This window comes from Macaca thibetana, chromosome 11, assembly GCF_024542745.1.
Source record: "Macaca thibetana thibetana isolate TM-01 chromosome 11, ASM2454274v1, whole genome shotgun sequence".
Classification (NCBI taxonomy): domain Eukaryota; kingdom Metazoa; phylum Chordata; class Mammalia; order Primates; family Cercopithecidae; genus Macaca; species Macaca thibetana.
This window is the reverse complement of record NC_065588.1, coordinates 53,834,246-53,848,826: the sequence shown is the minus strand read 5'-3', so window position 1 is coordinate 53,848,826 and position 14,581 is coordinate 53,834,246. Positions and strand designations below refer to the sequence as shown.

Here is a 14,581-nt window from a genome sequence, read left to right as displayed (position 1 = left end):
GCACACCAACATGGCACATGTATATATATATATGTAACAAACCTGCATGTTGTGCACATGTACCCTAGAACTTAAAGTATAAAAAAAAAAAATACAAAATTTAAAAACACAATATAACAACTATTTACATAGCATTTACATTGTACTAGGTATTTTAAGTAATCTAGAGATGATTTAAAGTATACAAGAGGATATGTGTGGGCTATATGCAGATACTATGCCAATTTATACAGAAGATGTGAACATATGCAGATTTTAGTATCAAGGGAGGTCCTGCAACCAGTCTCCCACAGTTGCCAAGGGACAGCTGTATGCTGAGAACTTTACTGCACTACCACAGTTCAGACTATTCAACTTAGGCTTAGGCTTCTGCCCTTCATGGTGAGATAATGAATAGAACTCTTTCCTTTTGTCACTGACTGTGATACAAACAGGTAGTTTCACAGTAATCCCCTTTCTAAACAAAAAAAAATATATTGTCATTCCTGTTTGAAGATACTGGGATATCTCTTAATAAAAAGGAGATGATACCCATTCCAGGTGTGGAAGAACCTGATTGTGCAGCTCTGAGTGGCTGTTTCTCCCCCAGAGCCTGAACAGCCTATTTTAGTAGCATCTAGTGGGGTGGCTGATGAGGAGAGGATACCGTGAGTGTTCATTTCCTGTGGCATATTGCCCAGGGTGCCAGTATAGAAGTGCATATGAGCTGAATGGCAAATAGAAGAAGAGTCGAATTGTTTCTGTCACCTAAGGCTCAGCTAAGTGACTCTCTGTCACTAGGGAGGAATGGGGTGGGCAGACCTTCAGCCGCTTCAGGAGCCCTAAGAGCCAAGATGTTTCCTGATGTCAGCTAATGTCTCTGGCCCCAGCATGTCCCTATGGGGCTTGCAGCTTTCGGGAAGTCAGCTGAGTAATGGCTCTGCCGCTGCTTTTAATACTGACGTAAATATGCAATTTGAGGAGCAGTGAATTGTATGCTTAGATAATCTAGAAATGTCATGTCCATGAGGCCTGAGATCTCACCAGCAGCCTGTTTCCTGCCTACCTGCCCAAGACCTAGTATGAGTGACAGTGCACATGACCTGTCTTGTGGCTGAACCATGAGATTTTCAGTCACCTTCTTTTTTTTGTGTATTTTTTTGAGACGGAGTCTCGCTCTGTCGCCAGGGTGGAATGCGGTGGTGTGATCTTGGCTCACTGCAAGCTCCACCTCCCGGGTTCACGCCATTCTCCTGCTTCAGCCTCCCGAGTAGCTGGGACTACGGATGCCCACCACCATGCCTGGCTAATTTTTTTGTGTTTTTAGTAGAGATGGGGTTTCACCGTGTTAGCCAGGATGGTCTCGATCTGCTGACCTCGTGATCCGCCTGCATTGGCCTCCCAAAGTGCTGGGATTACAGGCGTAAGCCACCGTGTCCAGCCTCAGTCACTTTCTTAACCCCTGACAACAGCATTCTCTGCCTTAATCTTCAGATTATTTTCAACTTTAATTTTCTCAGTTTTTAAAGTAGGTCACAGGGAACAGAGGATTCAAGGCTAAGTAGTGAAAAATCTGCCTCCCACCCCTGCCTACCACCACTCAGTTCTGTTCCCTAGAGACAACCAATATGGACAGCCTCTTGTAGAACCTTTCAGGGGGTCTCCAGATTTCTTTCTATTTTTTGAGACAGAGTCTCACTCTTTCCCCCAGGCCAGAGGGCAGTGGCACAATCTTGGCTCACTGCAACCTTTGCCTCCCCAGTTCAAGCAATTCTCCTGCCTCAGCCTCCCGAGTAGCTGGAATTACAGGCATGCGCCACCACATCTGGCCAACTTTTTGTATTTTTAGTAGAGATGGGATTTCACCATGTTGGCCACGCTGGTTTCAAACTCCTGGCCTCAAGTGATCCAGCCATTTTGGCCTCCCAAAGTGCTGGGATTACAGGCGTAAGCTACCATGCCAGCCAGGTCTCCAGATTTCTGTCTAAAGGAATAGTCAAGTTGTGTCGACCCCACTGCTCCATAACTTTCTTCCTCAGATTCCTCCACTGTGGAAGAAATTGGGCTACTGAAGGAAAAATGTCCTTAGACATCCCTTAAAGATTTAAATTGCTAATTTAACTTAAACATAAACATTTTCCGATTCCCATAGTGGGGAGGATGGGGGAGGAAAGCATAAAAGATTTAAAGTTTGCTACAGATGATCCTGAATTTTTTTTTTTTTTTTTTTTTTTTTTTTTTTTTGAGATGGAATTTCACTCTTTTTGCCCAGGCTGGAGTGCAATGGTGTGATCTTGGCTCACTGCAACCTCCACCTCCCGAGTTCAAGAGATTCTCCTGCCTCAGCCTCCCGAGTAGCTGGAATTACAGGTGTCCATCACCATACCCGGCTATTTTTTTGTGTTTTTAGTAGAGACAGGGTTTCACCATGTTGGCTGACTGATCTCGAACCCCTGACCTCAGGTGATCCACCCACCTCGGCCTCCCAGAGTGCTGGAATTACAAGCGTGAGCCAACTGTGCCTGGCCAATCCTGATTTTTCTACTATCCCTTTAAAACAATTTTATCAGGAAGTAAAATCTTCTAGAACAGGAATGGACCAGGAAAGGGCGCAGGCTGTAGCCCTTTCCTCCTCAATCTGAGAAGATCTCTTTGCACTTCAGACACTGCCAGGTTAATTGGGGCAATAGGCTTGCTTGGAGATTTTTCTTAAAATGTTTGGAAAACTAGTTCCCAAATAGAATTCCACCCACACACACCCCCACCCTAACCCCCGGGCCCACCGCCTGCCTTGGGTCGGTAAGGCTTTCTGCTAATGGCTTTTGAACTGCTGCAATAAGGGAAGTAAATTAAGAAAAATCTCATTAGAAACAATTTAGCTTCTCTCTTTATGGCGTAACTACCCCCAGTAAAAGGGGAAAAAATGACCTAGCCATAGTTTGAGGTGGCCCTGGCAGAGGCTTCATTTCTCCAAAAGGTAGATATTACTGGACACTCCTGAGATGAGAAACAGTAGGTCTCTTCCTTACAGTTTAGAAGATCCTGGAGTATGCTTGATTGTGTTCATTGACTGTTGGCACACTTGAACTTACCTGAGTTTTTCCTAATGCTTCCCCCATCCTCCCTCCTCACCACCTTGCCTGGACACTAGTTTGCACAAGTAAGACCATTCAATGCTTCTTCTCTGCATGTTTTTTTCATCTGCCATCTCGCATGCAATGCTCTGCCACTGTGCTATTGTTGTAGCTAATCGTTTTAAATTCCAGTGAGTCCCTGGCTGGGTCACTGAGGGTCCTGATGGCCTTATGTTTAAAGATCATTAATCAAGGGTTAGAAACAGCTATGATCCATGAATCATTGTCTCTTCCCCTTGTGAGGTCTGCAGAGTAAAACTGTCCAATGGAGGATGGGATAGAAGCATGGAGGCTATAAATGCTTTTGAACATGAGGCATTTAGTGGCTGGAGTAAGAAGAGAGTTGCCTTTCTCCTCCTCAGACTAAGATCAAATGAAGATATTTTTTATGGAACGACTTTCAGCTATTCTAGACAAGGATAGAGAACAAAAGGGATGACAGCCACAGTCCTCAGTTCTTGGCTGTATGTGGATTATCTCTGGGAAAAACTCATTTTAATATTCCCCTATGCTAGGTCTTCAGAGAAATGTAAATGGGATCAGAAGGAGGTTTATATGCAATTGTAAGATAATAACTTGGATTATTTGTGCTTTTGTGAGTCTTTCTGTTTCTGCACCCCTCCTTTCGCAATGGATGGATGGATGGTCAGCAATATATTGATCCATCCCGGACAGTTTTACTCTACAGCTCTGTCCATCTTCCTTGTCATCATGATTTTGAAGTACCCTGGCTGCAGTGTTGGTGTATAGCCTGAATAGGCTCAGAGAATAGCAGTGGCCACTTTCCCTGTCTGATTTAGAACCTCAGATCTTGCCCTCTGAGGCATAGCCACTTAGCCAAACAGCCCTGGGGGGTCTGGGAGTCTGTTAGTGAAAGAGACTGGGAGTCACATACTAGGTAAGCTGGCACCCGGGGTCAGGGCACTTGAAATCTTCCAATCAAGGTGACTAGTACTACTGCAGGTTATGCAGGAATCATGCCTAAAATCTCATCATCCTTCAACCCACCCATAGGACAGACCTGGAGGTGGTATATACTATCTGCAAACTAATATACCACTTTTCCTTTTCTTTGATTTTCTGTCCTCTCTATTCTGCCCAGTCCACTTGGTTTGAACTTGAGCTTATGGCCCATTGTCTTCTCTTTCTCCTTGAGTTTCTCCCAAGCTGGTTTTAGCTTGGTGGGACAAATCAGAGAAAGGTATAGTGTGTGTACTTCTCCTTTGTGTTTGCATGTGTGCAGCAATGGGTGCTTATGCCCACTCTATGCAGAGACATCCCAGCCTCGACCACAGGACAGGACCTGGAGCCACCTCTAACCTGAACTGAAAGAGTAATCTTTTTTTTTTTTGAGACAGAGTCTCACTCTGTTGCCCAGGCTGGAGTGCAGTGGCTTGATCTCGGCTCACTACAACCTCCGCCTCCTGGGTTCAACTGCAACCTCCACCTCCCGGGTTCACATGATTCTCCTGTCTTAGCCTCTCGAGTAGCTGGGATTATAGGCGCCCACCACCACACCTGGCTAATTTTGTATTTTTAGTAGAGATGGGGTTTCACCACGGTGGCCAGGCTGGTCTCAAACTCCTGACCTCAAGTGATCCACCCGCCTCGCCCTCCCAAAGTGCTGGGATTACAGACATGAAACACTGTGCCTGGTGGAAAGAGGAATCTTGGCTGGGACCCTAGCATCATCTAGGGAATGGAGAGGTTATGGGTCAGAGGTATCTGGATGAAATACTGGTGAAAGGAAGCACTTGTTTTTAATCCCACCATGTTTTTTCACATGCACACACCATCCTCAACCTTCCACACTTCCATCTGCCCATCAGCAGAGCTCCTGGAAAGGCAGGGCATACCACTGGATATCCCCTCCTGGCAGTTCTAAACCAGCCTTGCCTCGAAGTGGGAGCCTTATCTATGTTGCCCAAACTCAAATAAGGCCTCTTGGAAATACTCTCACCCTTCCCCCTTGTCTACCCTCCAACCCCTGTGAATCTTGTGAACAGAGGGTTGAAGAAACATGTTCTGCACATGCGCTGGTAGCTGTGAATCTTAGTGTCCCCTGGACCCATCATGGCAGAATTGCTCTGGATCCCTCGGAGCTGCGGAGTGAGTTATCAACCACTCAAGGTGGAGGCAAACGTACCAGGCTGCGTGAGGGACCAGGAGCAGCCCTGCCTCTTCCCTTGCAGGAGGAAATGAGAATGGATCTATACTTAGGTACTTCATCATTCCTTAAACTCACCATCTGTACCTGACATATTTTGTTCTGTCTCACCTAAAGTCTTATCAGACTTCCTACCTGATCGCTGTCATTGCGACTGATTCTGCCATCCAAATGTCTGATTTTTCACAGCTAGAGAAACCAAGAGATAGGAAGACAAGGGCCATGAACTAAGAAGGGGAACTCCTCTCCTGAGAATCATTGACCCTCTATCAGCTACAAGTCCTAAGAATCTCTTTAACTTCTGCTTCATCTTCTGCCATTTCTAATAGCTTCCCCGCCACCTTAGCCTTCTCTCCCCAGTTTCCTATTCCATGCCACTGGCTTGTAACATCTAACTCCTAGTTTTCAGATGATCCTAAACTGCTGCTGTTAATGGCAACGCTTCATGACATCCTCACCACCAGAGGGAAAAGGGTCTCATGCTGTTCTTTCTCTTGGGGTATATGGTGACCCCAGCTGAAATTTCTTGGCCCCTAAATTTCACTAGGCTCCCCTGGGGCCCTGTGGTGCAGTGTGTTTGAAGACTGTCATGTAGTGCATGTGACAATTTGCTAATAACAATTTTGTCTTTTTTTTCCCTCCCTCATCCCCATTCCCCCACTCCCTTTCCTTTTAACTCTTTTGATTTTCTCACCTCTGGGGAAACCACAAGGAGCTGGTAAGAAGCCTGACCTTTCATCTGCTTTTTAACGGGGTGTGCTATGATGAGCAGTTGTTTCTCTGTCCTTTAGATTCTACTAAATCTTTCGTTCCTCTATTCAGTCCCACACACAGCCTTTTCCTATCTCACAAGTCACTGTAATTGTACTGCCCCCAATTCATGCCCCAGATCTTCAAGATACTGCTGGAGTAGGTGCTACTGGAGGACTAGAGTGTGCCCCCAGGCCACAGCCTTGGAGAGGCTCCAGAGGATGCCAGCGCCAGGTAGCCCAACTGGCCCAGGACACTCTCCCACAGCAGGAATGAAAATGCTGTCTGTCCCTGTGACTGTCCAGAACCTCTGAGACTCACCGTCTGTGTGTTGACCCTCTTTTACTCCCTGCTTTCGCTACTTAGGAACATAAATAAGAAAGTAGGCTCCCATCTGCATAGTGCCCGCCCATAATAAGGGCTTAACAAATGGTAGCTATGATTAATTTTTTTCCTGGGTCTGTAGGTTATGCCTCCCATTCCTCTTTTTTAAGAGGATTAAACAAAAGAGGATGGGTGGGATTGGCCTGGATTGGGGCTTTCACAGGGAGAAGTGGCATGTTCCTGAGTATGAACTTCAGAGAAGATGGTTGTCTATCCTTAGCCTGAGCTCTTCTCAGTTGATAAGAGGCCAGAGACCACACAGCTATTAGATGGGTGGGTGTTCTGGCCATAACATTTCAGAACAGGTTAAAGAGATAATCATTTGGGACTCAAATGTCTCTTCCCCTGGGCACTGGCATATGGGACATTGAGTCCTTTTTTTTCCCTTGATCTATAGCTTGTGCCCCTTTGCCCAGTAATTCCCTGAGGAAGAGGTAAAGATCAAAGTTGATAATTTGTCCTTTCCCCCTTCTTCCCTTATTTTTAAAGCTGCCACCCACACAGATTCCTGCTCTGACTAATAGAGCAGAAATGAAGGAAGGAGCTTCCTTCTATCTGCTTTTCTTTCTCAATGATGTCCCACCATGTCCCCCTCACACCCTCTCCCCACATACCTACACAGAGGCAGAGGTTCTCAGTCCTGGCTGTAGGTTAGAATCACCTGGACATCTGGCCCTACCCCAGATTAGAATCTCTAGAAGTGGGCCCAGGCCTTTTTCTTTTCTTTTTTTCTTTTCTCTCTCTTTTTCTCTTTTTTTTTTTTTTTGAGACAGGGTCTCACTCTGTTGCCCAGGCTGGAGTGCAGTGGCATGATCTCTGCTTACTGCAACCTCCACCTGCCAGGCTTAAGTGACCCTTCCACCTCAGCCTCCTGAGTAGCTGGGTCCACAGGCATGTGCCACAATACCCAGCTATTTTATATTTTTTATAGAGATGGGATTTCCCTCTGTTGCCCAGGCTGGTCTTGAACTCCTGAGATCCACCCGCCTTGGCCGAACTTTGGGAAGCCAAGGCAGGTGGATCACTTGGACCCGAATTCCAAATGATCCACCCGCCTCGGCCTCCCAAAGTGCTGGGACTACAGACAGGCTTGAGCCGCCATTGCCTGGCTGTCTCTTAAAAAAAAAAAAAAATTTCTGGCCGGGCGCGGTGGCTCAAGCCTGTAATCCCAGCACTTTGGGAGGCCGAGACGGGCGGATCACGAGGTCAGGAGATCGAGACCATCCTGGCTGACACAGTGAAACCCCGTCTCTACTAAAAAATACAAAAAACTAGCCGGGCGAGGTGGCGGGCGCCTGTAGTCCCAGCTACTCAGGAGGCTGAGGCAGGAGAATGGCGTAAATCCGGGAGGCGGAGCTTGCAGTGAGCCGAGATCTGGCCACTGCACTCCAGCCTGGGCGACAGAGCGAGACTCCGCCTCAAAAAAAAAAAAAAAAAAAAAAAAAAAAAAAAAAAAATTTCTAAGTGATTCTAACATGCAGCCTGGGGTGAGAACCATTGTTCTAGGTGAAAGAAGGAAGGTTCATTTTGCCTTCCTCCTGTAGATGGTGGAAATGTCATCCCCAACAGAAAAGGACTCCTGGGTCTCCCTTCTACTTCCATCAGTACTCTGTTGGGAGCTGTCAGGCTTCTGACAATTGAAAAAGGGACATGCAGTCAGGAGTGCTTGGTGCAGTCTTGCTGTTGTCACTGGAATCTGAACAGCATGTAGATACCTAGTAAGGAGGGAACCTCTCTGCTTCAGTTTCTAGGGTGAAGTCTCTTTTACCACCTACTGTGTCCCCTGTTTTTGGAAGAACTTCAGTGCTGAAAGCACGGCAGAGGAGTCAGGGAGAAAAATCAGGTGCTGCAGCATCTCTGAAGAGATGCTGGGCTGTCTCCATTTCAAAGCTTACATGTGGCTCTTGCCCATGGATACTCTTGGCAAGCAGATATTGCCTATGTTAGTTGCTTCTGAGATGTCCCATAAAGATAATCCAGTAAGCCCTTGCCCCTTCTCCCTATCCCTGAATTTGCTGGCCTCATGGCAGCCTGGAAATCAGGCTTCTGGTCAGGCCCTCTGTTGGCCTTCTTTTTGTACTAAGAGCTGTGTCTTACCTTCAGCAGGTTTAAAGTCCTAACATTCACACTCAGGGTTAGTGGCTTGATTATCTGCCTTCCCTCCTCTTTCCTTCTAGCAAGGATAGGAGGTTAGCATTAAAATGAACTTGCTCAGCGGGCAAGGAGATTTACTTTTGGGAGGGGGAGGTTAAAAGAGGTCAGGTTGGTTTCTTGCCTTGAGTGCATGATGTGTGCCAGACAACTGGGAGGGGTAGGGTGGGGGGATGGGAAGGCTTATGTACAGAGAGGGTGGGGAGGTTATTCTCCCTCTGTTCCCAGTTGAATGAGGGTGTTAATATTTATACAACTGAGGCTCCAAATTTACCAGGAAGCTTCAGTTTCCTAGGTTGAGCCTGGGTATGCACCTTGGAATAGAGCCACCCTTCTTTCCCCTTGGACAAGTAGGGCCCAGTCACCTAATGGTTTGGGGATTTTGTGGGATAGAGTAAGTTCTAGAGTGGGAATGAGTCTGTCTGTGTCCTAAACTCCCTGTTCTTGCAGGAGGAGCTGACAAGCACAAGTGTGGAACACATCATTGTCAATCCTAATGCTGCCTATGACAAGTTCAAGGACAAGAGAGTGGGGACAAAGGGACTTGGTGAGACTGGACTGGAAGTTGGGTGGGGGGAAGACTGGAGGGTAAGCATGAGAAGTGGTTTCCTGTCCTAAGGTCTTAGTGACTTGTGCTCGGGGGAAGGGGTCCCTCATGGAGATCTTTTATGGAAGCCCGGACAGTCACCTAAGACCACGACTGCCTTGGGCCTAGATCAGGTCTTCAGTTCCATCTTCTTTTCTTGGCAGATTTCTCAGATCGTATTGGAAAAACCAAGAGGACAGGATATGAATCTGGAGAATATGAGATGGTTTGTTGTGTGTGTGTGTTGATGGGAATGGTGTAGTGACCCTATCTAGCAGACATGTAGTAGGGAGATCAAGGGATACAGGTGGGATTCTGTTTCTCCTCTGTTCCTGAGGAAGCAGCAGGATGCAGCCAGGGAACCTCTGCCCCACTGCTGTTTGTTCTAGAGAGCCTCCAGCCCTCTGGCTATCCTCAGTTCTCTGGTACTAGGGTGTTGTGGATTCTCAATTGGATATGATACCTTTATGACTTAGGCCCAGGGTGTGGATGAATTCTTGAGGCTCCCTATAATGAGATGTATAACATTACCCTCTGTGCTTGCTCTCTAGCTTGGAGAGGGTCTGGGAGTGAAGGAGACACCCCAGCAAAAGTACCAGCGCCTACTGCATGAGGTCCAAGAGCTGACAACTGAAGTTGAAAAAATCAAGGTAACTACAAACTCTCTTCTCCCCTCTCTGTTGTGACTTACACAGTAGAGGAAGACCTCAAGCAAGAGGAGAAAGATTCCCTGCCTGGCCGGGCACGGTGGTCACGCCTGTAATCCTGCCACTTTGGGAGGCCAAGGCGGGCAGATCACCTGAGGTCAGGAGTTCAAGACCAGCCAGGCCAACATGATGAAACCCCATCTGTACTAAAAAATACAAAAAATTAGCCAGGTGTGGCGGCACATGCCTGTAGTCCCAGCTACTCGGGAGGCTAAGGCAGGAGAATTGCTTGAACTCAGGAGGCGGAGGTTTCAGTGAGCTGAGATCATGCCACTGCACTCCAACCTGGGCGACAGAGTAATACTCCATCTCGAAAAACAAAAGAAAGATAGAAAGATTCCTTAAGCTCATTGATAAAGGGGCTAAGGTTTCCAGAGTTTAGAAATATGCATCCATCTGTATGCAGTGCAACATACAGGTGGGCAGTCTGTCACGCTAAAAACCATCCCAGTGACCTCCAGCTACAACTACCTGTAAAGGGCTTGACCTGTTTTTTTGCTTTTTGATTCATTCTTGCCATCCCCCGATTCTACCTTTTTTCACACTAGACGACAGTGAAGGAGTCAGCCACAGAGGAGAAGCTGACCCCTGTGGTGCTGGCTAAACAGCTGGCAGCCCTGAAGCAGCAGCTGGTTGCTTCCCACCTGGAGAAGCTGCTGGGACCAGATGCTGCAATCAACCTTACTGACCCTGATGGCGCCCTGGCTAAGTGGGTACCCTACTTTGTTGAAAAATCATTGCTGATTGGGGTTGTGGATGGATTCAGCCAGCTACTGACAGGGGTGCTAAGTGGCAGAGAAGTGGCCTAGATGTTTCTTAATGCTGATTATGAGCCAAAAGTGAGGGAGAGTGACTGACCCTCCTCCTTCCAGTCATGATATTATTACTCGGTCTCCTAACTAGGCGCCTACTGCTGCAGCTGGAAGCAACGAAGAACAGCAAAGGTGGCTCAGGGGGAAAAACCACTGGGATCCCCCCAGATAGCAGCCTTGTCACTTATGAACTACACTCTCGGCCTGAGCAGGACAAGTTCTCTCAAGCTGCCAAAGTAAGTGTGGATACAGCGTTGGTTGGGAAGCCAAGGGGAGACGTGGCCCTAGAGATTTTCCTGTCTCTCTCCAAGGAGAGAGTGCTGGGAAGGCTTCTGATTCCTCTGATTCCTCTTGATTCCTCTTCTGATTCCTCATTCTGTATGTTTCTTTCTTTTCTTTCTTTTTTTTTTTTTTTTCCCCGAGACACAGTCTTGCTCTGTTGCCCAGACTGGTGTGCAGTGGTGCTATCTCAGCTCACTGCAAGCTCTGCCTCCGGGGTTCACACCATTCTCCTGCCTCAGCCTCCCGAGTAGCTGGGACTACAGGCGCCCACCACCACGCTGGGTTAATTTTTTGTATTTTTAGTGGAGATGGGGTTTCACCGTGTTAGCCAGAATGGTCTCCATCTCCTGACCTCATGATCCGCCCACCTCGGCCTCCCAAAGTGGGGGGATTACAGGCATGAGCAGCTTTACCTGGCCTCATTCTCTATGTTTCCCTTGCCCATCTACCTTTGGTTAAGATTTTAAGATTGTGGCTAAGTATGTGTTCCAGGGAAAGGAGTTCCTTGGGGTGGCAAGTGGCATGCAGAGTAGAACAGGATTGTATTCCTCCCACTGCAGCAGCAGGGAAGCAGACGGCAAATCTCACCTCCTTCCTCCCACTAGGTCGCAGAACTTGAAAAGCGCCTGACAGAGCTGGAGGCAGCTGTACGTTGTGATCAGGATGCTCAGGTCAGGTGTTCTCCTGTACATAATCTGAGCCTTAGATCCTGCAACTCTAGGCCTTAAGGTCTACGACATTCCACATAAGCCTGGGAGGAGTCATCAAAGGGCTTCAGTTACAGGGATCAGCTAGTGGGTTCCCAGCTAGAACCAGGAAAGATGGGAGAAGATGATAATCATGGAGATACAAGGACCACTGACTTCTTCCCTCCCTTTCCCACCAGAATCCCCTTTCTGCAGGTCTACAGGGAGCCTGTCTCATGGTGAGTTTGGAAGAAACTGGAGTGTTTGGATTACAGAGGGGATAATTGGTTTTGGGTTTGCTTTGAGGATTATTTTTGAGTTTGTAGCTATGTATGTATTTAGTGGAATATGGGAGGCCTCTTCCTAGTCTGATCCTTTCCTCTTCATAATGCTTGTCCCAACTCTTATCCCCAGGAGACTGTAGAGCTGTTGCAAGCAAAGGTGAGCGCCCTGGACCTTGCAGTTTTGGATCAAGTAGAGGCTCGGCTACAGGTATTAAATGGAGGGAAAATTAAATTATGGATAGCTTGGGACTTTGGAAGCCCTGGATGCCCTATCAACCTTAAAATCTGTGTTTTCAGAGTGTCCTGGGAAAGGTGAACGAGATTGCCAAGCATAAAGCCTCTGTGGAAGATGCAGATACACAAAGCAAGGTCAGGAAGACACCTTTCCCATCTCCTTTCCACTCCCTCAGGTTCTCCGAGTGGCAGTGTCAAAGCATGAGAACACACTGACTCCTCAGGTCCCCATCTTCATAAGCTCTTATCAGCTGGCAATGTCAGGGCAGTGCTTCCCTCTGCCCACTTGATCCTTTTCCCCACTATGGTGAAGTAGCAGCCTGTGCTTACTGACCTGGCTGCCTCAGTCATCCCCTGTGGGCCCTATTGTGTCCCTTCAGGTGCACCAGCTATATGAAACTATACAGCGCTGGAGCCCCATTGCCTCCACCCTCCCTGAGCTGGTGCAGAGACTTGTCACCATCAAGCAGCTGCACGAGCAAGGTGGGAGGCCAGCTGCGAGGAGTGCTAAGAGAAGTTGAAAAATGGGCAACTTTTGGTCCCCTCCTTCGTCTTGGATTCTAGTCTCAACCATACTTTTCTTACTTTTGTAGCCATGCAGTTTGGTCAGCTCCTGACACACTTGGATACCACCCAGCAGATGATTGCTAATTCCCTGAAGGACAATACCACCCTCTTGACCCAGGTGTGTGCCCCTTTGTTGATCTGCCTCCTTTTTCTAGCATGTACAAACTAGGTTCTCTAGTGTTATAGGGTTCTGCTGTAGCCTATTTTGTAGCATGGTGGTGTGGCAGGGGGTTGGTCTGGAGTCCCCATCCTGTTTTCAATGTGAAGGCCCTTCGACAACTTATTTAACCTATGAACCTCCATCTTTCCATTTGGGAAATTATACCTCCCTCAGAGTTATGTAGATGAGATGAAATAATATAGGCAAATTGTTAGGGGCTAGTGAACATGTTTTCTTAAAAAACCCCACTCTTTCCCTCTGTCGTCTCAGCTTTACTCTCCCTGATAAGCACAGTACACTGGAAGGAATCTGGGCTTTGAAGTTAGAAGTCAGGCCCTAATCTGGTTCTGTTGCTTCCTTTCTGACCCTGGACAATGAGCCTCACCTAGTTCCTTCATTCTTTTAGTAATGCCTGGCACACAGCAAGTCCACAATTTCTTTTTATTATTTTATTTTTTATTTTTAAGATAAGAGTTTCGCTCTGTTGCCCAGGCTGGAGTGCAGTGGCGCGATTTCAGCTCACTGCAGCCTCCACCTCCCAGGCTCAAGCGATTCTCCTGACTCAGCCTATTGAGTAGCTGGGATTACAGGCACATGCCACACCTAATTTTTGTTTTTTTTTAGTAGAGATGGGGTTTCACCATGTTGTCCAGGGTGGTCTCAAACTCCTGACCTCAAGTGATCCACCCGCCTCGGCCTCCCAAAGTGCTGGGATTACAGGTGTGAGCCACCGCACCTGGCCGCAAGTCCACAATTTCTGTTGGAGGCACTATTCTCAGTGCTGGAAGGAGCATTAAAGTCGAGAGACCAGCATCAATCACAGGATCACTGAGATAAATGAAAAAATATATAAGGACTTAGAATAACATCCTCTTCCTCCAGAGCAGTTTTCTAACATTTTGAACTAGTGAAACGCTCATTTCAACAAAATCTTATTTAGCTCTCATTGCATAAAACATTTTAAAAAACTGTTCTGGTTGAAGTCAGGATGGGAATTCTCAAGAGTCCTGCCTGCTTGGCACACTGAGAGCTTGGTCTGTGGTACTCTTAAGGGTAGCTTGAAAATTGGTGCTATAAACATCCCCCCTCTGTGGCCCACAAACTGCTTCCATTTCTTGTCTTCTCTCAGAGAATTCCTTCAGGTCCTCATCCAGTTAAGCATCTGGACCTGACAAAGAGTAAAACCTCTCTACCACTTTGTAGGTGCAGACAACCATGCGTGAAAACCTGGCCACAGTTGAGGGGAACTTTGCCAGCATTGATGAACGGATGAAGAAGCTGGGAAAGTGAGCACATTTGGGAGCTGGAGAACAGGGGTAATCCCTACCCCTGTGAACTGTTAACAGCTTACATAGGGTTTCCCCTTTACTGTAACTCTAGCATCCCCATCCCATTTGACACTGGGGGCAAGGGTTCTTCTTGCATGTGGGGTTTACACCCCTCCCCTGATGAATAGAGTGGTAGCTAGGGGTTGGTTATTAGAAGGTGGTCTCCCCTCAGGCCTGGGGGATAAGGACGTGGGCCCAGTCACATGCCAGCTCATGTCCAATATTGCTTTGCCTGGTGTGGGGAAGGATTGGGTCTTGTCCTCCAACACAGCTTCTGTGGCTGACTCTAATACTGTACAACTCTTTCTGACCATTAAATGCTGTTGTACTCTGTGTGGCCTCTGCTGTGTTTCCTGGGGAGGAAGCAGCA

General features: G+C 47.4%; 1 protein-coding gene across 1 annotated transcript in view; it reads left to right on the top strand.

The window, feature by feature from the left end:
• Window positions 1-14,544, top strand: part of DCTN2 (dynactin subunit 2) — a 76,159-nt gene extending 61,615 nt beyond the window's left edge. The window contains exons 4-15 of the mRNA XM_050747337.1: window positions 9,016-9,112; window positions 9,316-9,377; window positions 9,703-9,801; window positions 10,407-10,567; window positions 10,762-10,906; window positions 11,558-11,623; window positions 11,839-11,877; window positions 12,053-12,130; window positions 12,220-12,291; window positions 12,537-12,639; window positions 12,750-12,841; window positions 14,087-14,544. Coding sequence (XP_050603294.1) covers window positions 9,016-9,112; window positions 9,316-9,377; window positions 9,703-9,801; window positions 10,407-10,567; window positions 10,762-10,906; window positions 11,558-11,623; window positions 11,839-11,877; window positions 12,053-12,130; window positions 12,220-12,291; window positions 12,537-12,639; window positions 12,750-12,841; window positions 14,087-14,173 — 1,101 coding nt within the window. The 3' untranslated portion in view covers window positions 14,174-14,544. The remainder of the gene's footprint in view (window positions 1-9,015; window positions 9,113-9,315; window positions 9,378-9,702; window positions 9,802-10,406; window positions 10,568-10,761; window positions 10,907-11,557; window positions 11,624-11,838; window positions 11,878-12,052; window positions 12,131-12,219; window positions 12,292-12,536; window positions 12,640-12,749; window positions 12,842-14,086) is intronic.
• The last annotated feature ends 37 nt before the right edge of the window (window positions 14,545-14,581 follow it).